Source organism: Suricata suricatta, chromosome 2 (assembly GCF_006229205.1).
Source record: "Suricata suricatta isolate VVHF042 chromosome 2, meerkat_22Aug2017_6uvM2_HiC, whole genome shotgun sequence".
In the NCBI taxonomy this organism is placed as follows: domain Eukaryota; kingdom Metazoa; phylum Chordata; class Mammalia; order Carnivora; family Herpestidae; genus Suricata; species Suricata suricatta.
Window position 1 is genome coordinate 154,990,223 of NC_043701.1, and position 26,107 is coordinate 155,016,329.

Below are 26,107 nucleotides of genomic sequence, written 5' to 3' on the forward strand. Positions count from 1 at the left end.
TGCTCGACTTGCTGTCCCAGTCCCGCCGGGAGCGCGTGAGCAGGTTCTCGATGCTCCCGCCCACTCGGAGGGGGAGACCTCTTTTGGAATCATTCAAAGACAGTGAAACACAAAGGTTCTCACAGCTCTGAGCCTTTTCTGCTGGCAATAAGACACTCTTCTGTTCCTGCAAAAGAGCGCTGGGAGCAGAGAGCCTGGGTTTGAATTTAGAGGGAAGGATTTCCGATATGCAGGCTTTCGCGGCGGACAGGGGTTTCTTGTGCTTACACATGGGGCCTAACACATTGCTAGTGCTAACCGTTCGGCTAGGAACTGAAGATGAAGAAATCATGTGAGCATTCCCACCTTTACGATCCACTGGAAAGCATGCAGAATAAAATAAACAGACCCATTAGGTTAAAGCTGAAAGCCGCTAAAAAAAAAAAAAAAAAAAGAGGTCACATGCTCATTTGTCATAAGGGTGTTTTTTTTGTTTTTTTAAAATTTCCAGTTGATGTCCGGAAGCAAAATAATCTGTGCTGCAAAGCAGGTGCAAAGATGCAACGAAAAATGGCCGCCCTGCTGGAGTTACGGGAGGGTAAGGCTCAGCTAAGTTCTAAGAAAAGGGAATCAGAACAAAAGAGAGAGAGAGATGCTTTAGGGAGAGCAAGGTTGGGGTTCAAAGGAAGGGAAACTACTAATACCAGAAAGAAAAATGGCCGGTGAGAAACTAGGGGAGGGGACTCCGAGGGCTCAAAGGCCTGGAAATGGACCTGCACAGGCAAAGGATATCCTCGTAGCTGGAAGTCACCCGTTGCCAACATCCTGATAACAGGTGTGGGTGGGTGACAGCACCCAGAAAACCGTGTGGATGGGCCATAGCCCTGCACGCTTCACCAGTTACCTTTAGTGGAGGCCGAACTGGAGGGTCGCTTGAGGCCACTCAGGCCCTGGAGAGGGATGTCTCCACCTTCTAGGACGCTTTTATAGATCTGCCTCTCATTCTCCAAACTAGCAAGGTCCCCGGGAGCCCCATCTGATTCCCTCTTCACTGTGTGGAAGTTGGAAGAATATATACTAAAGACAGCATAATTTTAAGAGAAAAGAGAGAAAAAAAGAATGGGAGTTAGAATTTTTAACATTTTTCTAAAAAGCACATTACCACACGAGGGCAAGAATCACACTTCTTGGCATCCTGAACAACCACTGTCCTTTCTAAAGGGCATTCCTACTTAGAGTTCTTCAGACAAGCCCAGCCCAAGGGTGCCCCTGAATGCTCAGGAATCATGCAGGAACAGCAAAGAGCTGTAACTGAAATGATGGCATTTGGGGACCCTGGGTGGCTCAGTCAGTTGAGTGGCCGACTTCGGCTCGGGTTATGATCTTGCAGTTTGAGTTTGAACCCTGAGTTGGGCTCTGTGCTGGCAGCTCAGGGCCTGGAACCTGCTTTGGATTCAGATTCTGTGTCTCCCTCTCTGTCTGCCCGTCCCCCATTCAAGCTCTGTCTCTGTCCTCTGTCTCTCAAAAATAAATAAATGTTAGGAAGGAAGGAAGGAAGGAAGGAAGGCAGGCAGGCAGGCAGGCAGGCAGGCATTTGTACTTTAAAAGAGTAACTCGGAGAAACTCTGGGGAGGGCGGGCTGGGAGGACAGGGTGGGTGCTGGGGGACAAGGTGGCTCAGCTGAAGACATGAGTGGAGCCTCCTCTGACATGGTGCCAGCTAGAGTTGGTGACTTCAAGTTCACCACTTGGACTTTTTCTCTGGGTTGCTCTTCATAAGCACTGATGGAGCACTGAAGTCAACGGTTCTCCTGGGTTTCCAGGAAAATCGACCACCAGGGGACCATGGAACCTGGGATTCTATATGCTGTTACTATCCCAGCCACATTTTGCACCAACTTCTTTCAAAATTTGTAGTCAGAACCTTAGGACATGCAATAGGAGTGTAAATTCTTGCTCATTTGCATCTTCTGTTTATTATTATCTTGTTGAAATTCTAGGTATTTTTGCAAGTTACCACAAATCCTTTTAGGAATGAGGTGGGGCACAGAAACAATTAAGAGCATTTAGTCACTGAGCCCTTCCCTTCCCCTAATCCCAGTTTTCTATGTTCTCATCACTGATACATGGAGACACACACACATACACACACACACACACACACACACACACACACACACTCACTCAGATAAGTGAATGACCTCCTTCCCACAAGTACTCAGGCTTTTGCTAGGCTGCCTTTCAGTACTACTGAAATCAGTTTACTAGTATTAGTATGGATTTTTAGCTCTGAAGGTGAAATTTCTCTGTCCCAATATTTAATGATGAGTATCATCAAGTGTATTTTACACAGACCACTAGACTGCATCTGCTGTATTACACATCTATCCATCTCTTTCCCTCAACCCATCCATCAATGATGGGATTATTCTTACATTCCACACAGCCTCTGGGTCTCTGTGGTCACAGATAATGGCGGCAACAATGACTCTACTCAATGTGGTGAGATGTCCTGTGGGGGAGTCTCTCTCTAATCCTCACAAATGATCCTACTTCTCCCATTTTGGGATGAGGAAAGGAGGCACTGAGAGACTTGGGCACTTGTCAAAGCGGGCACCATGCACGCAACAGCAGCGCTGGAGCTTGAGCCTTGTCATTGGACACCACACGGCACCTTCAACTGTACTTTTATATGTAACATTTCCTTGCAACCGAGGAGGCAGCGCCTTCCAAGAGCCCAGGCTTGCACAGTGTAGGAGGCCTGAGGATGCTTGAGCTCCATGTCACTGTCAAGTGTCACCTGCCATGACTGTACCCCCAGGACAAGTGGCTCCAGAGCCCAGGAGTCAAAAATGGAAAAGAGGTAGAGACTCTGGTAGAACAGGCCAGGTCTGCACCTCAGGGTAGATAACCCGCCTGAGCAATACCATTGCTTCTAGCACTGGTGACATTCCTCACAGGAGCCACCACTTCCCAGCCCCTTCCTATGTGCCCGCCACTGGTTCCAGATCTTTTCGTGCTCTATTTCAGAGGACTGTCCAGGGGAGTCAGGGATCCCCCGGGGCTCTCTCCTCACTCTGTCTGGCCCTACATCAGGGGATCAAATGCTTTTCCCCTTTTCTCAGCCAAGACAGAAGAACATTACTGAAAATTTAAGGGGAAAGAAAACCAACTCTCAGAGCCGAGAACATAAAAGCACACGAGTGAATTGGGTCCACGGAGCAGCCTCTAGGCTGAAACCTCTTGCAGGTTTGGGGCAAGTCTCTTTCTCCAAGGCCGTGCCCTTATTGGCAGAGGGCCCGTGAGCAAGTCGGTGAGTACACTCAGTAAGCAGTATTTGTTGAGTGAGTACGAGGTCACATTCTCTGATGGTAAAATTGGCACACGTGATCTGATTAAGGATTTGCTTTGATTTATGAAATTGTGTTTTTAGAAATTCTTTCACAAGAATTTTATCACATCTATTTCGGCTCCTGGTTCCTGAGATTGGTGACCGTGGAGTCATCAGAATGGTAGCAACAGTAAGACTGCAGGGACTTAGCACGGCCCAGGCCCAGGCTGGCCGTCCTTACTGGTGCCCTGGCCCCGGACTGGAGGTGCCAACTCCCACCCCTGGAGACAGAGGCGAGGCTTGGCCAGGCTTGGAGGCCTGGAGACAAGGGTTGCCAACCACACAGCTTCTGGCTCTCCTGTTTCTACCTGCAGGGGTGCTCCAAGGTGTCCCACCCCTCCTTCCTACCTTCTGACTGACAACAGCATTGACTCCAGCTAGAGGGCAGGAGGATCCATGAAGGTGACTTGCCAGGTTGTGGCACTATATGCCAATTTAAATAAATGCAAGCTCATCTAAATTACAGACTTCAGTTAATTAATTAATGAGAGAGGGCACAAGTGAGTAAGGGGGGGGGGGAGGAAAAAGAGAGAGAGAGAGAAGCAGGACTCACCCGAAGCAGGGCCCCAGCTCACCAGATGTGGGATTCGAACTCATAAACTCTGAGATAATGACCTGAGCCAAAGTCAGATGCTTAACACCTGAGCCACTCAGGAGCCCTAAACTATTGGCTTTAACTTTGGATTTCACAATTAAAAATACACCCGCCCCTTGTCTCAGTTTCCCTTTCAGAGCCTCTCCTCTTTTTGGCTGCATTTTCTGATTTTGTCCTTCAGTGTAAGCCCATGTTGCACCTTTTTATATAACCTCAACTTTTCAAAGGTCCATGCACAGATGTCCTGTGGCCTCGTCAGTCAACAGCTGTGGTGAGGGGACAGTCTCTCAGGCCCCACTGGCCTCGGTTTGGGGTTCGCAGGCCTCCCTCCACACTGGGGAAGGACCGTGCCCTGCTGTCCTCTGAAATGCCTCAGCCTCGGTCAGAATTCCAGGTCCGCCCAACTTCACTTGGTCATGACTCTCTGCCGTGACTTCACAGCCCCGACCTCACTGTCAGAAATCCGCTCCGGCCTGCAGCCGCTCCACTTTCTAGGTTTATTCCATCCATCATCACCATCTCGGCCTGCTTCCCCCAGAAGGACAAACCAGCACTCGGGAAACCTCTCAGAATGATTTGCTACAGCTAATGGTTTTCCTTCTGATACCAAAGCCAATGTGCTTTTCTCAGATGTGTGACATTTCCCTACTGCTCTGGAACAATGCTTTAAATCTAAGCTGGCCATCAGATCTCCTAATTATTGGGAAGACAGACATCATTTGTCCCATTGCACCAAAGGGAAACTGAGGGCCAGAGTGGTGAAGGCAATTGCTGAGGGTCACAGAGTTTGCTGGGTCTTTACTGTGTTCAAATAGAGAGGATGAGAAAAGCAGCCGGACTGATGAGAACGGCCCAATCAGCACTGGCCGCTACCGATCACTTAAAACAAGCCAAGTTCAGCACTGGAGCTCAGCTCTCTTTTTATTTTATTTTTAAATTTTTTATTTATTCTTGAGAGACAGAGAGAGAGAGAGACAGAGAGAGAGCAAGCGAGCGAGAGAGCACAGAGCCTGACGAGGGGCTTGAACCCACAGACTGTGAGATCATGACCTGAGCTGAAGTCAGCTGCTTAACCGACTGAGCCACCCAGGTGCCCCTCTTTTTAGTTTAAAGAGAGCAGGCCAGGAAGAGATGTGGGGGGGGGGGCGCAAGTGGGCTCTCGCCTTTTGGCAAAGATGCAAAGGGGATTGCACAAAAACACACTCGCTGGAAGATTAAAGTGAGAGAATGAAGCCAAAAACTTGCAACTGCATGAGCAGGTGGGCTCTGGGGGACCCCAGCCTGACTTTGGGAAGCTATGTGCAGCAGCTAAAGCGAACCTGCTTGGAAACAGCCTGTTTCTCAAGTTCTTTCACCTGTAAAACCGTTAGGTATGGTAAGAATGTCCAGGAAACCCACTGTCAAACCTGTTACCATATAGACCTTTCTCTTGCGCCCCAGACACATACATTTAACTGCCTTCTAAAGAGCCCCCTGGGGGCGCCTGGGTGGCTCAGTCGGTTGGGCTTCCAACTTTGGCTCAGGTCAGGATCTTGCAGTAAGTGGGTTTGAGCCCTGCATCAGGCTCTGTGCTGACAGCTGGGAGCCTGGAACCTGCTTCAGAGTCTGTGTCTCCCTCTGTCTCTGCCCCTCCCCTGCTCACGCTGTCTCTCCCTTCTCTCCCTCTCTCAAAAATAAATAAAACATTAAAAAATATATTTAAAAATAAATAAAGAGCTCCACCTGGGTGATCCTCAGGCATCTTAACCCCTACAATGCTCCAAACCAAACCCAGTTTTGTTCCTTTGTCTCCCATCACCCACGGCAAAAAGCCCTGGGAATTAACCCCTTTCTCCCTCTCCTTGCTCCCCAAATCTAACGCATTACCAAGGCCTGCTTCCTCCCTGTCCTGACACAGCTCACTTCAGTCCCTCCCCTTGACCTTTCTGGCCACCACTACTGCTGTCTCTTCAGCCCTGACTTCTTCCAGTCATCACTGCAAGTCACTGCCAGTGATATTTCTAGAAAAGCTCTCCGTAGGTCATTCCACTGCTCATTTTGTACACTCAGGTATTTACTGAGCACCTATTAAGTGTGGATCGCTCTCCGAGGTGGAGCTTCCACAGGGAACAAAACAGACAACAAATTCCAGCCATGTGAAATTTACTGTTCAAAACCATTTGTTGTTTTTAGCAAGAAAAAAAGTTAACTTTTTAACTGTGGCTTTGGCGGAGGAGGTCTAGAAAATCTGGGGAAGGCAAGTTCATCTTTAGCCTTTGTGCTGCATGAAAACATTTATCGTTTATATTTACAGTACGTGATTGTTATTCTCTCCCACCTGGGTCCCATCACTGTGTTTACCACACTGGACTCTAATTGTGGTTTACACACCTGTGTCCCCATTACACTCTGAGCCCCTTGAGGGCAGGCACTTTATCTTATTACTCTCGGCATGCCCAGTGCCGAGCACTACTTTTCAATAAATATCAGTGGAACAAATGATTTTATAAAATTAAATGCTTACATGCAGAGTTCTGAAGCATTTTCAAGGTCCAGCAGAGTTTTGTGTAATTCTTCAGGTGATAATTTGTGTTTTGATCTTAGGTTAAAAGAAAGTGGTTTTTTGTTTTGTTTTGAATCTCTGAGGAAAAAGCAGCTTGCTCTTGGGTGCCACTTGTTGGCCAAATAGTGTAAAGCTCTTTGGTTAAGCAAAAAATGAATTAGTGCTAATCCATGTTGAAATGTCAATGATAAGGGGAGCCTGGGTGGCTCAGTCTAGTTGAGCATCCAACTTCAGCTCAGGTCATGATCACACAGTTCATGGGTTCGAGCCCTGCATCGGGGTCTGTGCTGACAGCTTAGAGCCTGGAGCCTGTTTTGGGTTCTGTGTCTTTGTCTCTGTCCCTGCTCCTCCCCCCTGTGCACGCACCCCACTTGTGTGTGCATGTATGTGCTCGCTCTCTCTCAAAAATAAATAAATAAAAATGAGAAATGACAAAGATGAAAATCATCAGATCTTAAATCAGGGCTGAATTACAATCTGATAACTCTAGGGAAATAAAATACAAAATCGGACATTGTGATTGGAAGCATAAAAAATATATTTTGGGGGCGCCTGGGTGGCTCAGTTGGCTAGGCATCTGACTTCAGCTCAGGTCATGATCTCGAAGTTTGTGGGTTGGAGTCCTGTGTTGGGCTCTGTGCTGACATCTTAGAATCTGGAGCCTGCTTCAGATTCTGTGCCTCCCTTTCTCTCTGTCCCTCCCCTACTCACCCTCTGTCTCTCTCTCTCAAAAAAAAATTTTTTTTTTAAACATTCATTTTTGAGAGAGAGAGGCAGAAAGAGAGGAAGACACAGAATCCAAAGCAGTTTCCAGGCTCTGAGCTGTTAGCACAGAGCCTGACGTGGGGCTCGAACCCACTAGCAGTAAGATCATGACCTGAGCCGAAGTCGGACGCTTAACCAACTGAGCCAGCCAGGTGCCCTGACAGAAAGTATACATCTATTTTTTGAGAGTAAGGACTGGTAGTTATACTGAGATATGGGGACTATGGGTGAATTTCTTCCTTTCTGTATGATATGTGATCCTGTTAATTAACAGAATTCTAAACTGCAAGACTGTCCAAGATATAAGAAGCAGATTTAAAACATTTCTCTAGTGACTCACTCTATCTCTCTATAAACCTATAATTTTGTTTTTTAATTACAGTGTTTTTGAACCTGGGCTGTCCTGTGCTTCCTCCTTCAATCTTTGGGGTTACGTCAAGTCTTCCCAATGTTTCTTTCAACATGTCCTTCCCAACCATTCAGAGAGAGGGGCCAGATTGAGTCTGCAAAAGTCGCCGGCCTCAGTGCTGAGCGAGTTGGATGCTAGTTAATAAAGACTCGCAGGCACATTCACTGATTCAGCAAACAAACGTGCGGCGCACTTCCCTGAGTGTCAGGCAGCGCGCTCTAGGCTGGCTCCCCACCAGTTCCAAATTCGGAAAAACCACACTCATTTGAACAAACTGGAAGAAAACCTAGCCTGACTTACTGAAAAATCCCCAACCGGTAGGAGGCAAAAAGATAAAACCCATCTATTCCTGCCAAGTAGTTCATGAGAGCCAGACTATGGCTGAAACACAGAGGTCTTTGGAGACCTATTTCAATGCCATAAGTAAGAGTGCTTGATAAATGAACACAGCAAGTATCTTTAGGTACACAAATACTCAGAATGTCTGAAAGCGACATGCTCTTTTAAGCAGTTGCATCAGCCCCCTTCAACGCTGCTAACACAGTATTACAAAGAGCTGCTTACATTGTTTCTTTAATCCCTCAAAGTCAGTCAACTGTAGTATGCTTTCAGTGAATCTACTGCCCAGTTCTGAGTCAGTGTCAGATGAGTATACTGCCAGCACCATCCACTGTCCGAGAACTTCATTATTCCTCCTCTAGCTATAGCTCAGCGGGTACCAGCTGTGGAATTGTGGGCATCACACGGCCTATGTGCTGGTTTCCTCATCTATAAGATGGGGATCAAAAATAACACCTGACCCTGGAATGGTGAGAGGACTAAATGAGGGAACATACATAAGATGTTAACCATATGGCCTGGCTTATAGTACATGTTCAATTAAGTCACTAAGATTATTTCATTCAAGACCTGTGCTCCTTATTTTGACAGCCTGTGGGCAATGCTTTCTCTTCTGAAAACTTTTACTTACGAGTTATTTTATTATTATTTTATTTATTATCTTATTATATTAATTGATTGTACCCCACGGGGCCTGTACTTTTAAACCTTTAATCTCCTTCATTCATTTGCCAGTTCACCTTCTCATTTACCAACATCTTTTTGGGTGTGTGTTTTGCCCCCTAAACCACTAAGAGACTGTATCTTATGCTCTTATTTTAACACTAAGCATCATGCCTCAGATCCAGTAAGAATTCACCCATTAACTTAGGCACACTGACTAACTTACTCAGCTAGCCACCAGAAGCAGCCTTTTCTGTGCTGTGCACTCTGGGGACATGGGGAAAGGAAAGGGAGTTTTGGGGTGAGTCCAGGCAGAAGGGTTAACACTGGGCAATCCTGAAAACAGTTAGCAGCAGGGAGAGAACTGAAGCAATTGGCCCAGCCATCATTGGGCTGTGTCAAGACTGTCAAAGGGCCACACAGGGGGCCTCAGGGAACAAGCAGAGTTTGCAGGGAGCTGTGGCCTTGAAGAAGCCCTTTATGTGCAGGTAGCCTAAGGTCATCTGGTAGACGTCACCCCTGAAAGAACATCTCTGGGGACCTAGACATTTTGGGACTTGTCATCCTTACAGCGGAAGGCACAGCCCAACTAGCTCCTTAATGACAGTGAACCTCAGTGCCAGGAGTGGGGGAAGCTCAGGAAGGGGGTCCCGATGCCGTATCTGAGCTCTGATATCTATCGCATTGCTGGTCTAGTGACCAAACCCACAGTAGGTGTGAGACACTGGATGCCTGGACTTTTCCAAGAAGGCGGGCAACACCCCTTCTGGCTGCCGTCCTAAGGTATCTTCTCTACTTCTTATGCTCTGGGATAAATTAATCATAATCATTAACGCATGTATTTATAGAAGAAAAAAATGAACAGAATGGATGTAGCCAGAGATTTGGTTACTATACTAAAAGAATTGAGATTTTTTTCCAATTTTCCACTGAAATACCCTAATCCCAGCTGACTGACTTTCAGATGAAACTACTCTTGCAGGATGCCTTCTTTGGCAAGGGAGGTAGGGCGTCCATTCCCAAGTGACCACAACATGTGCCAAAAAGTCCATGAACTCAGCCTTCAGATCAAGTCAGGCTTCTGTTTGTAGAGGCGAGAACGTTGCTCACGGTGGGGTTCACCTGACGCCAATGGAACAAGTGCCAGTTGTGCCCTTTCTCCTCATATTTCAAAGAATGAGATGCGGATTCGATGGCGTGAGAAGGAGCCCCCCCAAACAAGCTCCCAAATCGTCTGGGTGTCCAGGTACTACGGAGAAGCAGCCCATGCCCTCAGGGAGCTTATAATTTATCAACAGGTCTAAGAACACAAAAACATGATTCGGCAACAGAAGTATGTCCTAAGAGGCATGAACATGAGACAGGGGACAGGGAGGCTCCTGCCAATTTGAACCAGCTCAGTGCTTGGTATGTGCTGCGTAAGTGAGGAGTCGGGGGGGGGGGGGGAGGCACTGGAGCGGGCCAGCTGTGCGGCAAGTAATCTGGCACCAGGCTCAGGATGGTCTGGGGTGGGGTGGTGAGGAGGCTGGCAGCTACTCTGTGAGGTGGGTGGAGTGTGCATGCATCACCCGGGCAGAATCCAGATTGGTATGAGTACATAAATCCACACCCCTCAAGTTAGCCCCCTCTTGGCTCCATTGTGAGAGGTGCTGCCCAAGGACCCAGCCCTACCCCCACCTCCCCTTTATAGCTAGGGCGGCCCATCTTGGTCACACACCCAATCAGCAGCCAGCAAATGAGTGAACTTTGATTCCAAACTCAGACAAACCCATGTCCTAAAGGTTAAGATGCCCATATAGGGAAAAGCTTATCAAAAGTTCTACGAATCATCACAAAATTAATTTAAAATAGGAAGAGAAAACAGAAAATATAACTTGAAGAACATAATCAAATTGCTACTTATCACCAAAGCCACTAGGCTGATGTAAATAAAACACCTGGGTCCGTTTCTGACACTAATACAGCAAACCATGTAAGTGGTGGCAACTTACTACCCAGGAAGCTCCGAAGAAATTTCTGGAGTGGGGCTGACCGTCGAGCTCTGTAAATGTCAAAAAAAAAAAAAAAAAAAAAGAATGTAGATCATTTATTTCGCCTCAGATACTCCAAGCCAAGTGGGGAAAGAGAACAGCCCATTTCCTTGCTGATGTAGCCAACCAATGACCTTTGGGAGATGGGGAGCTTGGCCAGAAAGGTCGAGGTGCGGGAGGGTTTCTGGCCCAGTGGGCACTCTTGCGCTCTGGGTGCGGTGGAAGACGGCCCCCTGGCTTATGCTTAAATATCGATCCACAGGGCGGCGAGGCCACCATTTGGCCAACAGATGTTAGCGATGTGGGCAACACTGCCTTCACTGGCTCATCTCCAGCCCTCAGAGCCCCTGGCCAAGCCCACCAGAGAGAGACTGGGTCATGCACCCAGTGCTACATCAGAGAGAGGGTCACCCGACATCTTAGGTACAGAGAATACAAAAATGCATTTGAAAAGACCACACTGTATTTAGATCATTTGTTCACCCCTGCAGGCTTAGAATGTGGAAATGGGGGAGAAATGCAGTTTCACAAAACCTATGAGTGATCACTTCCGTCTGAGTTGGGGAGCATTTTATAAAATTACAGGCCATTACCCAATAGAAAGAAAACAACCAAGAGCTACATGCACAGAAAAAGGCAACATAATTACGTAGTTGAGGGTTTCCGTTGTCTTGGAGAAAAAAAAGCAAAGGGTTCAATATATTTTTTAAAAATAATGTGAGAGTTGAATAAATCAATGAAAAAGTTAACTTTTAAAGTACTCTTATCCCTAATGATGATTATTTCAAGGAAAATACCCTATCTGGAGGGGAGGAGATACTGAAAGGAAGAAGAGAAACACCAGGAGAAAGAAAAGGAAGAGTGACCAAGAGGAGAGGACTGGACAGGAAGCAACCTTCAGCAGGGCTCACCTGCCTGGTCCTCTGCCTGCCCAACACCCGCCCTCACCTGCCTGGTCCTTTCACTTGGGAGGACACCTCTGCCTCGGGATGAGGACGCTGCCCCCGCCCCAGCCGCCCACCCTCATTCCTCAGAGAAGGTGCCACTCTTACCTCCCCATTCATCCTTCCAGCCTTCCTGCCCTTCTCCCACCTTGGCACCTGTCCCATTCTGGGTCTTCATCCACTTTGAAAATGTGCCCTGGTCTCCATCTTGGAAAACCTTTTGCGTGACCTTGTGGAGCCCTCTGGGGATATCTTCCTTCCTTCCTTCTTTAATCGCATGTTTTCAGTTAGTGCTGGACCCCTGGGGGACCCCCAGATTCTTCTTCACTCTGGCTCCTATCAACTACTCACCCAGAAACCTCCAAAGTTTTTTTAAGAAACCTCTAGTTTATCAAATCCATTGACCTTTCCTCAGAGTCTTCTTTTGGGGACCTCTCTGGAGCACTGGGTAGTTGTACTTCCTTCAACTTCTCTTAACTGTTCACCCTCTGACTCTCCCCTTCTTCTCCTTTTCCGCGTCATCCAACATCCCAGTGGGTAGCTGTTGCTCTCTCATACTTTCCGTCCACATGAGTCTCCTTCAATCTTTCATCTGCTCCCAGGGCTTCACCCATCACTCTCTTCAGGTGGCTCCAATGGACTTTATAAGTCCCGGCCTCTTTTAGAATATCTAGTCTTAGATTTCCAGCTGTCTACTGGATACTCCCTACATGACACCCAACCAACGTTTCAAAAATAAATCACCTAAAACAAACTCTGCCTTCCCACTGCACTGATTTCCTCCCCATTATTATGTGACATACGATGGTCCTCATTCTCTGGCTTTCTGGCCCAAACCTTACAGTTGCATTTGTCTCCATCCATCACCCAGTTCTTTGTTCTCCACCCCGGTTAAAATTCCCATTGCAACCTCTGTGAGCACTGTCACATCCAGCCCTCGCCTCCCTTCATGCTGGTGCTGGATGGGGGCCCTCACCCTTCCGTGCTGGGACCAGTGCAGTGGCTTCCTCGCCTTCTGCACCTCCAACTGGGGGTTCTCCCTTCAACTTCACTTCTCTAGAGCAAGGACCCAGACTTTCCTAAAACAATTCTGGAATCACAACATTGGTCTGTGGACAAAAATCATCTCCTTGGCCATATTTTCTGAGCCTCTATAATCCAGGGTCAACCTTCTTTCCCACACCTACCTTCCACTACTACCACTCCAAATTTTCCATTACAGCTGAATTTTCTACTTTATTCCCTGCATACATGCTATGTTCACTTCTGTGCTCTTGACCATGCCTCACATCGGATTCCCCCTATTTATACCATGTACCTATGCCGCACCCACCCTTTAAGGTCCTGGCTAACTCCTCGGAGAAGTCTCCCCTACTCTTCCACAAGATCCCTCTTTCTCCTGGCACTCAGAGCCCATAGTATTCTTTAAGCTCTTCACAGGCACTGCTGTGCACTGTTGGAGAGCCTTATTTATGAGTGTGACTGAACTGTCATGTTTCTGAAGGCCAAGTCCTCTGCGCCCACCTTGCCTGGGTAGGGGACCATGTACTGGAAGCGGTCTCTAGCATCAGGGGGGCCTCAGTGAGTTCAGTACTTCTCCAGCTGCCTTCCTTCCTGGCATGTGTTACAGAACTGCTCTCATAAGACTATTTTGAAAAGGGAGCCCTTATCTGTTTTAGGACCTGGCATCTCTGTGGTCCCGCCCTGCCCCAGGGCACTCTAGGACTTACCCAAGGCCAGTTCTCACTCTCAAACTAGGTCAGATCTTCCATCCCACAGAGGCTACAACCGGTTCCAGTCTCCACCCTGGCCGGAAACTCCGCATCCTTTCCCTGCTCCTTGGCCTATCTGCCTTAATTGTTTATGCTGTGGCTCACCTCCGAGCCTCCCCCAAGTTCTGAAGAGGGGCTGGGTGCCCTCATCCTTTTGTGACTCTGGATTCCCGAACCCCAACTCCCCCTGATCTGCTTGCAGTTTTTCAGCTTCTGCCCGTATTTCAGCCCTGCCTTGGCTGCTGCCACATCCCCTGGGCTCCTCACTCCTCCCCTGGCTCAGGGTCCGGCCCTCACGAGACTTCAGAACCCAAGCCACTCAAGACCCTCCTTGTCTAGTTCTGCTTAAATGGGACATAAGCCGCAGCATTTCTCGCTTTCCCCGCCGCCGTCTGTGGACTTTTCTAGCCTCTCCTGCAGTGACTGCATTCCTTCTTTATTTTCTGTAAAGATACCCTTTCCTTGTAAGAGTCTTTGTTGTTTTGTCAGGGAGCCCTGGAGTGGTTGTCCAAATAGTCAGTATTTTTCTTCCCCTTGGGAACCTGTTTACCTTGGACTCTCTTTCTCTCTCTCTGACTATCCTTTAATAAACCAGTTTTGACATAGCCTTCTTCAAAACTATCAATGCAGGTTGAGTTTCAGATGCTAGTTTGTGGCTAGGCTGGCTGGCCTCTGGTGTGGATTCTTTCATGGAGAACTTTCTAACCTTTCCAATGACAAATAGGACCGCTCTGACAGTGCCAGGCAGGTAAGAGGCACTCAAATCACCGCCACGGGGTTTTTGGAAATGATCTCTGAGGTTGGCATCTCCCAGGGCTGCAAGAAAACAAGGAAAGTGGCCCCCCAAATGGCTCCCTGAAAATCTGGAGAAGGTCTATGGAGGCAAGGGAAGAATAGTGTCAGCTTCTGGGAGCACAGAAAGAGAATGATAAGGAGGTGGGGTCATTAAGTCACCAGCCATGCTTTGCATATTTGAAAGGTGTGCTTTGAGGAAGATGCCAAGCTCAAAAGAAATCAGGGCAAAAATCAGGTTGGTGGGGGAGGAAAACAGAAGTCAGAAAGCCATGCAGCCTAAAAAGCAGCAGCATTACCATTCATCGCCTTGCCTGTACTGAAAACAGAGAGCAGAGGAGAACACAGAACCGAGCTGGGAGAGGAACCGACAGTGGAAGAAAAACCAGGAAAATACCTGTGACAAGTCTGCCCCGGGTGCTTTATTAAGCGTCTCCGTGCTTTCTAACTCTGCCTCTAACTCTGCTGGGCAGAGGTTGAGATCTTTTTCTAGATTAGTCTGGTTTGAGAAAGAAAAGATGGGAAAGCATGTTTTAGTTTGGAGGAGAGGCAGAAAGAACGGAAGGTTAAGTCTGAAAACCGAGCTGGTTTAGCGCTATAGTCTAATAAGGCAAAGGCGCCTGACTGAGCACAAGCGCCCACTAGAAATCAGTGCAGACGTGAGCACAGAATGCAGCACTAGGCAGAGAAAATATAAATCCTCACCAGAGCTTCAAAAGGCTATTCTACTCGCTAGAGAGAACTACAAATACCACAGAAACCTACCTTTTGCGAAAGACCTGTTTTTTTTCTCTTTTCAGAGTATAGTGACCATGACAAATAGGATATGTCAGGGGGGTAAGGCATTGCTTTATAAACCTCTAAACATTAGTAGAAGTCTTACAGACTTTGTTAAATAGTTTATCACCAAGCCAAAAAAAAAAAGTTATCAAGTTAAAAAAAAGTGATTTGAGAAAATAATAATAATAATAATAATAATAATAATAATAATAAACAACAACCAAAAACCCCACAACACACTCACACTAACCAGGCTAGAGAACACACACACAGCCCACAGAGGAGGCACAGCGGAATTACCTTTCTATCCTCTCTAGGAAGGATAGAGCAGTCTCCAGGAGTATAATCCCATATCTTTTTGGGAGGCTGACGGGAAGCAGAGGAGGAAATGAAGAAATGAGCATAAAGACATAAAGACAAACACGGAGACCGCTCAAACGAAGAGGGGCACACTAGGAGAACCGTATCAACACAGAGAAGTGAACTCAAAACACGGGGAGCAGGCACTCTGCCTCCTGAGGGGCACGCCCAGGCAAGGGTTCTGCAGGATTTAGGAGCTGGAAACATTAATTGGGAAGTTTCTTTCTAGGTCTGCATCTCAAGAGTAAATCATTGTTGGATTCTAAACATTGAAAACATTAAGAAAAAAAACAAACAACAAAAAAAACATTAACACCAATTTGAACAAAAATCAAAACTCTGAAATTCCTCACCATGTTTTAAAATTGAAATATAGCTGACACACATCCTCACTGTTGTTTTCAAACTAAGTTGGACAGGGAGATTATACGTTTTTGAAGCAGTCTTCTCCACGGTAGAATTCACTGTCTCTTAATAAGCGTGTGAATTTGGAGATCTGGCCAGGAGAGGGTAAGTTGAACCAAATGTGCTTTCTGTGGTTTGTGGCAATGAAATCCATGAACAAAATGGGTGTTCAATAATGCACTGTGTAATAGACAATTCCACTGGATGGCATTTAAAATCTTCTACAACCTAACTAGACTGATAACATTGCTGGTGGTACAGCCACCCCTTCCATCTACCTTACAGAACAGTTCATAACTTGAATTTGAACAGCAGACTATAGGGTTATTTTCATTTTCTCCTTTAACTCTTCAAGTTAGAATTAGAGCTGCATTCCTAAAACAGAACTCTGCCACGAGAACTGTAAGTTTAATGAAGGAAGAGTTCAGAGGGTAGGACATCTGGAAGTTAGGAACCACTTGTAACTCTGGGACCTCTTCCCCACCAAGGAGACCTTGTTTTGCCTTTTAAGACCTGAAATGTCTTATACAATGACTTTTGAACAGAGATCATTAGTAGCTCTTGGAATTTTGTGTAAATATCATAACTATGTGGAAACATTCAAATTGGTTTACATTGTGACATTTTGCTTTGAGCTTACTTCTAGAAATTACACTGATTTCTGCAGAAACTAGAGGGGGGAAAGGAAAAAAACTAACCTCCAGACTCCTAGTGATGAGCCTGGAAATGAAAAGTAATCTGAATCCAAGGTGCTTTCATCACTGATGGTTAACGAGTCAGTAATGGGACCTCTGTGTACGTAAACTCGGCAATGTGTAAAGTAAGTGCTGTTAAAAATCACCATTCATCTTTAAGCACTTAATTCACTTGGACTGTCCACCTGGAGAAGTAGACTTTTTTAAGTCACTTATGATATTAGTCATTTCTTTCTTTACTGCAATATATAAGGCAGTGCTTACAAATTAAATTGGTTTTAAAAGCCTTCCCAAAAGGGTGCCTGGAGTCTTGAATTATTTGATATTTCCAACCATGTATCAGAGCTAAAAGGTACTACAATCAGCATCTTGTTAAGATTTCAGCTCGTCTGGGTGGCTAGCTTTAAATGTAAGAGTTGGGGAAGAAAGGAGTTCAGGGTCTATGTCTAGTGTCCAAGTTCTGGCAGGCTTTTCACTCAGGAGAAGTGGGTCTGGAGTTGGTGTGGAATTAAAAAAAAAAAAAAGAAATGATGATTCATATTATTTGGTAAGAGTTTTAATTTCATTCTGCTTCTGAATGACTGAAAAACTTGCCGAAACAACTTCCATGATTTACACCACTTTTATTTATAGCTCTATTATAGCCTAGAGCGATTAAGGTAGGACCGAAGTGAAGGAAAAATTTCTCCCGACAGCACCTTCTTCCTAAACTGGGAGCGAGAGCCGGTCATGGTCATGCCCTTGGTCCCGCTGGATGACAAGCCCCACCCTTCAGATGCGTCCTTCTAGACTGTAAGGGACCATTCGTGTCAACACCGTTCCTCAGGATGTGGGCATTAAGTTACTTTGGCAAGTCTTCAACAGTATTATCTTTTATTACTTTAAAAACCCCACTCAAAAAGTCCTTTCTAAGAAGGACTCTTAAGATCTGTGCAAGGAACATCATGGCTTCAGAGGAAATAGCATTCTGGAAAAGGATCATTAAGTTTTTAAATAGTTAAGAGGCAGCCGAAACAAGAGTGGCAGTACAAATTCTAGGAGGGTCTCACTAGACAACTGGACCGTGTTCTCGAGGTTTATCCGGGCTGGTGGCGTGGTTCTCAGCCCACACTGTCCAGCTGAGACCGCTCTCCTACCCAGCTATCCACAGAGCCAACTGAACGTATGCGGGACCGAAACGTTGTCCTTTGCCAACAAAAAAGGAATAATCCGCAAGGACAGATTCAGTAAAACAAACCAATCACATGACAAAAATTGTTTCATATCTTTCCCTAAAAGTTACTATTTCAGATAAAACTAATTTAGTTATTGACAAATGAGAAACAGCTAGCAATTTGTGAATTCTGAGAGGGACTTCCAAAATCAATGTCACGGACTCTATTACATAGAATTTAAAGCTAATAGCTTTTGCTTACCCTGATGAAAGGATGGCATTAGTATTACATATATCAATCATGGCCTTTTTTTTTTTTTCCTTTGTCAGAGGGGGAGAGGACCACACAATTCAGAAGTAGCTTTTTGTGTGAGATATTTGAACAACTTTTTAAGAAAAAGAAAAGGGTTAAGATACTGTTAAATATTTGAGTGTGGAGAAGGTTGCCTGAGGTGAACTTCAGTGAAGGTTGAATGGTGAACAGCAAAGGAAAGAGGGAGAGAAAGAAGAAATGAAGTGTGCACCACAGCTCGGGAGAGAAGACGGTGCAGACTTCAGGTTAGACACATCCCTCCACACTGGCCACTAGGTGGCACTGTTCACCCAGGACAGCTTAGCGGCTGTGAGGCTTTGGGGACAGGGTAATAAGCAGGAGGGAACCTTGTTCCCATCACCAGATTGTAAATCAGGTGCTCCTAACTCAGAGATGCCTCAACTTTCTAACAAAGCTCAGCATCGCTGAGTCAAATTAGCAATTCCACAGTACCCGGTGCATCTGTCTTTGGCTTCATCTTGAAAAATATACACCATGGAATTTAACATTTTATTGAACTATAAATTCCTGTCTGCAAATAAAACTATCACTCCAAGCCCCAGTGATTCCAATGCTGGCTTCAATGTTTAAAGTTTCACACAACCATGTAAGAAAATGTTAATTCCTCCACCTGTAAATTCTTTTTGCAGCTTTAGTAAGACTTTAACTGGAGGTTTAGGGTCAGTTTCTAGCTATCTCCAATGAAAAAATGAACTCAATTCTCCCTTCTGTTTGATGCCCCTCTGGGTGTAGGGCTAAGAATATCCTCCTGTTGGTGCCAAAAATCAGTTTGCACCAAGGCCAACTCAAGAGACATCGCAGGGAAGCTGCAAAACATGGGGAACTCTAGCAATTTAGTGTTGGGTTCACTCCCATTTCAAGTTTTGGCAAATATTATCCTAATTCGTAGATCATTCTCTGAGTCATATATAACAGGGACGCATTTGTGGATAACATCTACATACAAAGGCCCTTTTTGGCATTCTCTTGAATATATACTGAATTTTTTTTTTAAAGCAGTGACAATGCAGGTCTTACCAGTGTGTAATGCATTTTCCTGCTTGTCTTCAGTCTGCCATAAAGATTTTGGTTAAGTAAGCAAACCAGTGGCCGAAATACTGCTGTCCACAAGGCATGCGATATTTGTTGCTAGTGGTGGAAGGTCCCTAAGCAATGATTTAGTCATGTTTCTCTGTGATTTTCTGGCAAGAATTCCAGAGCTCACTGTCCTTTCCTGGCAAAAGCTTACAGGTTTGTAGTGAAAATAGACAATCCCGCTACTGACAACTGAAAGGGCTGTTCCCTGCGTCCTGCGTTCCTTACAAATATGTCTGACTGTTCGGCAGCAACAATGCATCAACAGCATCATTTAAAAAGGTGTCTATAACCACTGAAGCTATTAAACTTACCGGTTTCCCAAACTCCAATTCCGAAAAGAATTTATACCAAGGTTCATTCTTTAAATCTATCTCTTCTGGGCTTATATCCCGACTCTATAGGGGTTGGTGACAGGGAAATGGAAGAGAGAGAAGGATAACATTATGCAAAGATTACATAGGAACAAGCCAGTAGAGATGCAGTGGTTTCCAGGGGTCTATAGCAACTGTGTCCAACAGCGGCAACCAGCCATTTTTACGGACATCAGCAAAAACAAGGAGTTAAAACAGGTGGGAGAGGATGGGTTTATAAAAACAGAGAAATGGAGGTAGAGAGCAGTGAGTGACTCATTCTCAGCCCTAAGGCAGAAGGCAAACGGACTATGGATGGGGAATTTTATACTATGCTGCTGTCCTCCACGACAGATGGGAATACGAGCACATCCTCAATGACTGTATCGTAGAAGAGAAGCCTCGTATTTCCTCTTTACAAGAGCTGTTAGTTAAGAGCGAATAACCTGGTGAGCACACCAAACATTTAGCCGTCTATGCCAGATGAGTAGAGCAAATAATTTTTATTGGCTAATACATAGTTTTAGTACTTATTTGCAAAGCTGCCTTAAGGTTTTCAAAAGAAATGCAAATACCAACACTTCATAGAAGCCAATTTGTTAATACTGCATCTTTAATGGCACATGAGTAGGTGAGAAATCATGTCCCATACACAGTAAAGTGAAAGATGATATAAGTAAAGACAGACGACACAAGTGTAAAAACATTTTAAACAAGCGTCCGTGGAAGATGAATACAGACAGAATATACTTCGTGTTTTCACAAATAAATGTTAAAGAACTGGGAAAAATAAAGTGAGGGAAAAGCCGAACGAGACAGACAACAGAGCGGCGGGGGGGAAAACTTCTGGGTTATGTTACAAATATAAGTTAGATATCTTAACCTTATAGAACTCCAAGACGCAGTTCACAGAGACTGATCATTTGATTCCATGGGATTCCATACAGAGTCAGATATTTATGAAGTTTTAGTATCTCGCTCTGTGGCATAACCTGTGTTTCTGGAAATAACTAGTTGGCAAATGAATGCCTGGCAAGCAAAGAAGGTTTCCCCTTAATAAACTGAAGGTGTATGTTCACATTAGACAAAAGAATCAGGCTCATGGCTTCATTAAACTCATGTATGTATGTGTGTTTCAGAAAACCTCGGCAGTCACTAAATGGTAGAGATATGATGATTTTCGGACAATATGAAACATAAAATATACATTTTGCAGCGAGATTGAAAACAATATAAACTTCACCCCCTCAGGGTGACGACGCGGGAGGGAGCCTGCAAGCCACCGCTTCAGAGCAGCCTCTCCAGACGCGTTTTTCTTAACATTCTGTTACCAGGCCTTTTGCAGTTTGTAGAAATGGCTGTAAACTTTGCGACCTTCACCAGTCCCTTCTTCTAAAATCCTAAGAAGAATTTCTACTTTTGTTTTAAATGTGTCTATAACTGGAATTTAAATTCCAGTTAGCTGGAATCAGAGGGAAATGTCTGGCACTCAGATGAAAACCTCCTCCGACTGGCTTTAGGACTTAGGGCTTAAATCCTGAAGGAGAAGGTGTGCTCCTCCCCACTGGACCGTGAAATGATGCAAAATAATGGATTCCAAATGGATTCTTTATGTATTCAGTGAAACGAGGCACAAGATCTATAAGGACACAACTATTTAGGAGGGACAGTTTGGGCCCTGGGACATCCTAGATCCTTACAGGATAGGGTTGCATGAAACCTATGTCATGTTTATTATTTTTAAACACTATTTATAAACTGCTCCCCGGGAATAGGTTAGGTTTTTGTTGTTGTTGGTTTAAATAAAATGTACCAGCTCTTTCAGGAAACGGCCTGAACGTTTTGGTACTCAGCCCTGAAAGGATGAACCCATTTTACGGCCGAAGGTTGCTTGCAGAGTGTTGTTACTGCGGGGGTTAACACGGTGCTGAGGACGGATGCGGGAGGTGTGTCAGGGCCTGGGCCCAGAGCAGGTGCCCGGAGAGAGGGTTAGAGGGAGTACCACACGGCACTGACATCTGCATTTGATTTTGTCGTCTGTAACTCAGCTGTAGATCCAACTATGGACTGGGCAAACAGAAACTGTCCTTCTGGACGCAGAGTGTGAGCTCTGTCCGGGCAGGCAGGGCGGGCTCCACAACGCCAGGCTTAGCTCTCTGCTATCATGGGCTATTTTCCCAGCTCGGCAAAATCCTCGGGAAAGGCAGATGGCCTGCCAGAAAAATGCCTATTCTCCTCAAGGATGGGTTTGCTTCTTGGACGCGAGCCAGAGACTAGCTTCAATTTTTAATCAAACAATCTGAATGTGGTACGTTCATTTCCATAGCACTTTATAATGGTCATAGTTCTTTTATACACGACCACACTTCATCCTCTATTCGATGCTTCAGGGAGTATGGGATACCACTCAATACTCACTTCAATACTCAGTGCGCCAGTAATGTTGGCAGGCCAACTAATACTTCCCATTCTACAGAGGGAAACACCGAGGTTCCGAAAAGTTAAATGACATGCCCCAAGATACCTTAGGGCAGACTCAGAATTTGAACACTGATCTTCCAACTCCTAGGTCCAGTGCTCTTTATGGTATAGAACATCCCCTTCTCATATTCCTGAAAAGGATGTAGACCCTCTTTGTTTGCAGAGGATACCAAGCTAAAATAGGGGTAAATGACAAACTTGAAAAGCCAGGAAGGAGCTCAAAGTGACTGTATACTGGGAAGAAGGCAAGCAGGGTCAATCCCCTCGTTTTACATATCCAAATACACATCGTGTCTATAATTGCTACTTTAATGCCTGTCCTTCCCAATATACACCTGAACCTCTAACCCGGGCTTGGCATGAGCTCAAGTTCTGTAAGGGACTTTGGAGGAAAGTTAGAGGGACAAAGCAGGTAAAAGGCCACTTCTGACAAAGCAGGGCCTGACCATCGATCTCCAATCCCAAGGCCGGAAGGCAAGACAACGGACTCAGACTATGATGAGGGGAGCTGGAGTTATGAAGGACGTCACGGGAGTTGGCCACATGGTTGAAGAGGCCATACGGCTGTAAATCTGTGTGGGATTCTGAAGGCAGCACAGTGTTTCCTTGGCCTGGGATGGTCTAGCTTCACACCTGAGACAAGACAACCGCTGATGCAGCCTCTACAACCTACCGCACCCTTCCTGCAGACAGTGGGTAGATGTGCCTGTGAGGTCATTACTGAAATTGGCAAGCTTAGGCAGACAGGAGTACCTCAAATTAGGGAGGAAAACACATTTTTATCCTCAAAAGGGGCTGTGCATTTCTGTGAGCAAATTTAGATTCTACATCTGTAATGAGTTAGCATACTGCCCCACAGTTAACGGCAACACAGAAGTGTGTGTGTGTGTGTGTGTGTGTGTGGTGGGGGTGGTAGTGGGAGGTGTCCTCAATTCTGGCCAGCCAGATACTAGATACCAAAAGGCAAGACACACAGACACTCACATGCCCACTTTTCTGTTCATGTGGCAAAAATAGCAGGGAAAAAAAATCTAAAACTAAAGGACTAATTCAACTACTGTGAAGAGTAGATTGTGAAATGAAGGAGGTCTGACTGAAATTTTTCTCTCAGATGAAAGGCTCCTCTGAGGGAGAGCAGAGCTGCAGAGCGAACAGGACTGAGCGGAACGGCTGGCCGCGGTGCTCCTCAGCAGCTCACCGGGGCCTCCACGGCCGGCCCGGGTCTCGTGCCGCACGGCGGAGCCTCCGGGGAGGAGCGCCGGGGCTCTGCGATCCGAGCGCACGGCCACCACGACTCTGCAGAGGCCCCCGAGGGGCCCTGCTGTCATATTCCAGGGTTTGTAACCGTTGTGGGATCAATGAGAAGAACAAAAACAAAATGCTATTTTTTTTCTTATCTCTGAATGGTGGTCAAATTTTAGGAACCAAGGAAAGGAGGGGGAAATGAAATTCAGGAAAGGGGCAAGTTTTCCATAAAAGCAATGATCACCTATGAACTGTAATATTGCCCAAATGAAAGCACCCTATAGAATCTAGGGCTCTGGAATCTCTGACATCGCTCAAATGTACTGATATGTCATGGTGCATCCCGGGCTGGTTACTCAGGTGTCATGAATGTGCCCAAAGTACACGACTGTCTTTCTAGGAATGCCTGTGGGGAAGGCGAACTTCTGCATGTATTTTCTTTTTCCTTCTAACAGGGAGAGAGCCCTCAGGGCACTGTGGGGCCAGAGGCAATATCCTCTGTTCATCTCTGAACTTTTTGCTTAAAATAACCGTGGTGCATGGTGATGCTAAAGAATGATGACTCTAAAGCATTTCTGTGAACTGTTGACCTTTCTTCCTAATTAAAATTACTTATCCCTCTGTGCTTTTAAAGATGTCACATTTTTATTTTAGTAAAAGTCAAATCAATTATTACTTAAAGCATGTAGAGTGGAAGAGGTGGGGGGAAAAGAATCTGAACCTGCATTTCAGAGGCCTACTTAACCGGCTAGCAGTGTGACAGCCGCGTTTTAATAAAAACCGAGTCCCAGCATGAGAATTCCTTCCTGCTGGCAAGGCTAGGGGGCTGCAATCTTTACGGAGCTTCGGAGAATCCCTTTAGCCATGATCAGAATTCTGAACCAGCTTTTCTAACGAAGGGTGAACAAAAGGGAAGTGTGAGTGGCAGATACGAAACTAATCAGTTTGTGAAAATTCCTTCCCACCTCGTAGAAGCAGCCTCGTTTCAGGGTGGTCTAGGCCCATACAGGCCATTTCCCCCACTTACAACTGCTGGGCAATGTGAACTTGTGTAGAGAATCAGAAACCGGATTGAATGTGAAATCCGTCCTCAGTACTGCACTCGGCACAAGGGGAGACCTAACAGACACATTCTAACAGCCAAGTCACAACATCGGAGTCATGATTTATCCCTTCCTGACGTGCTTGTAGCTTCTACAGAATTTATGTGTGTTCAAGTAAGAGTCACTTAGAAAAAAACCCTGACTCTAGTCCAGCTAGCAGTAAGCCTGATAAATTAATAGTTAGAGGTTTTTAAAAAGACAACAGCAAAATCAATCTTTACATTAGTAGGGGATTTTAAATTAGTTCAAATCATGCACAAAAAGAATGACAAAGCCACACAGTAAGGCTTCTTTCAAAGCAGACTCCTGGGACTTATTCTAGAAACACCTGCAAAACTGAAAAGGGTAAAAACACTTCGTGTTTTCATGGTGTTCCAAACATAGTGAGTCTATCTCAGGGAAGAAAGAACGTAACCTGGACGCACAATGCATCGGGATTAAAGAACGTGGCAGGGAGACAAAAGAACTTTAATATACACATTACCATCTTTTCGTTGGTCAGAACAGAAGACTTGCCGGGCTGATAGTCGTAAATGCTTTTGGGTTCTGCACGGTATTTCCTTGTATCCACTTTCTTATCTGGGGGCTCCCAGTCGTTTCTGTAGAAAGAAAATCCTATTAGGGCTATTTTCATGAAAATTGGCATCCGACACGGTCTGGCTTTGGCTGACTGTAGTCTAATCAAGGAATTTTTATATCCAAAGCATAAAATCGGACTGGGCGTGAAGCATTTAGTTGTGCTGGGTTCCTTCTCAAAATAACCAGTTATGCCTCTGCGTTTGCTTCACAAAAGGCGTGAGGTGTCCTGTGCTCAAAACCAGGCACCGGAGGCCGAGAGAAGAGAACGGGAACAAGGGTGGGAAGCAGCAGCAGCGAAGCTCACTCTCCTCCCGTGAGCTGCTCACTCCCCAAGCACGCCGACCCCTCCCACTCCTGCTAGTGCAGTGCGAGAGAACAGGGTCCTGGAGCCTGGTGGCTCCGGTTCTGGCCCCTGCTCCGGCGCTTGCCGGCTTGGGGATTTGAGCCAAGTACCTTACCTACGGCTACTGTAGTTTCCTCACCTGAAAAGTGGGGACATTGTAGGGATTAAATGAGACAGTGCATGTAAGTCACTTAGCAGAGCACCAGGCCCATGGTAACCACTCAGTAAATGTTACTGGCTATTAACAACCATGTTCTTCCCGGTTTCACACCCAGTAGTTACCAACATCGCAGGCTTTGGCACAGCAACTTAACTAACCTGGCCCAGCAATGGGTTCCAGGGGATACGTGAATTCTTAGAAATTGTTTGCAAATTCTGTGTGTACATTCTTGCATTTTGCACTGTGATTATATTTATTTTTTTTTCTTGCAAGCCTATAAACTTTTTAAAAAATTTTTTAAATGTTTTTATTTATTTTTGAGAGACAGAGAGAGACAGCAGGAGCAGGGAGGGTCAGAGAGAGAGGAAGATACAGAATCTGAATCAGGCTCCAGGCTCTGAGTCAGCTGTTAGCACAGAGCCCGATGCGGGGCTTGAACCCACGAACCCTGAGATCATGACCTAAGCCAAAGCCGGACGCCTAGCCAACTGACCCACTCAGCCGCCCTGCCTATACACTTCTTGAAGGCAGGGACAATGATTTTATATGCTTATATTCCCCCACAGTATCTGGCTCAACCTGTACACAGACTGGACCCAGTAGATGCTTGAGGTGTCCTGCACTTCAAGATGAATGCACTTGTGTGTTTACCCACAAGGACTTATAGGCATCCCTAGCTTTCCTTTCAAATTAATTATCAACGCATAAAAAGGTTGCCCCATTGGGCATAAGAACTCAACAAAGAAAAGCAGGTCATTAGTACAGCCATTAAGAGATGACGAACACCATCTATATAACCGGTCCAGGCCTTATCTTTCAGTG

General features: G+C 45.7%; 1 protein-coding gene across 24 annotated transcripts in view; it reads right to left on the reverse strand.

Annotated features, from left to right (window-relative positions):
• Window positions 1–26,107, reverse strand: part of SORBS1 (sorbin and SH3 domain containing 1) — a 224,269-nt gene that overhangs the window by 37,065 nt on the left and 161,097 nt on the right. For 18 of the 24 annotated variants that reach the window (XM_029932268.1, XM_029932270.1, XM_029932267.1 and 15 more), the window contains 6 exons: window positions 24,688–24,802; window positions 19,336–19,419; window positions 15,301–15,366; window positions 14,618–14,719; window positions 10,674–10,723; window positions 884–1,056 (listed from right to left, as the gene is read on the reverse strand). In XM_029932268.1, the coding sequence (XP_029788128.1) occupies window positions 884–1,056; window positions 10,674–10,723; window positions 14,618–14,719; window positions 15,301–15,366; window positions 19,336–19,419; window positions 24,688–24,802 (590 nt within the window). The remainder of the gene's footprint in view (window positions 1–883; window positions 1,057–10,673; window positions 10,724–14,617; window positions 14,720–15,300; window positions 15,367–19,335; window positions 19,420–24,687; window positions 24,803–26,107) is intronic. The other 6 variants (XM_029932276.1, XM_029932277.1, XM_029932266.1 and 3 more) reach the window with 3 other exon arrangements.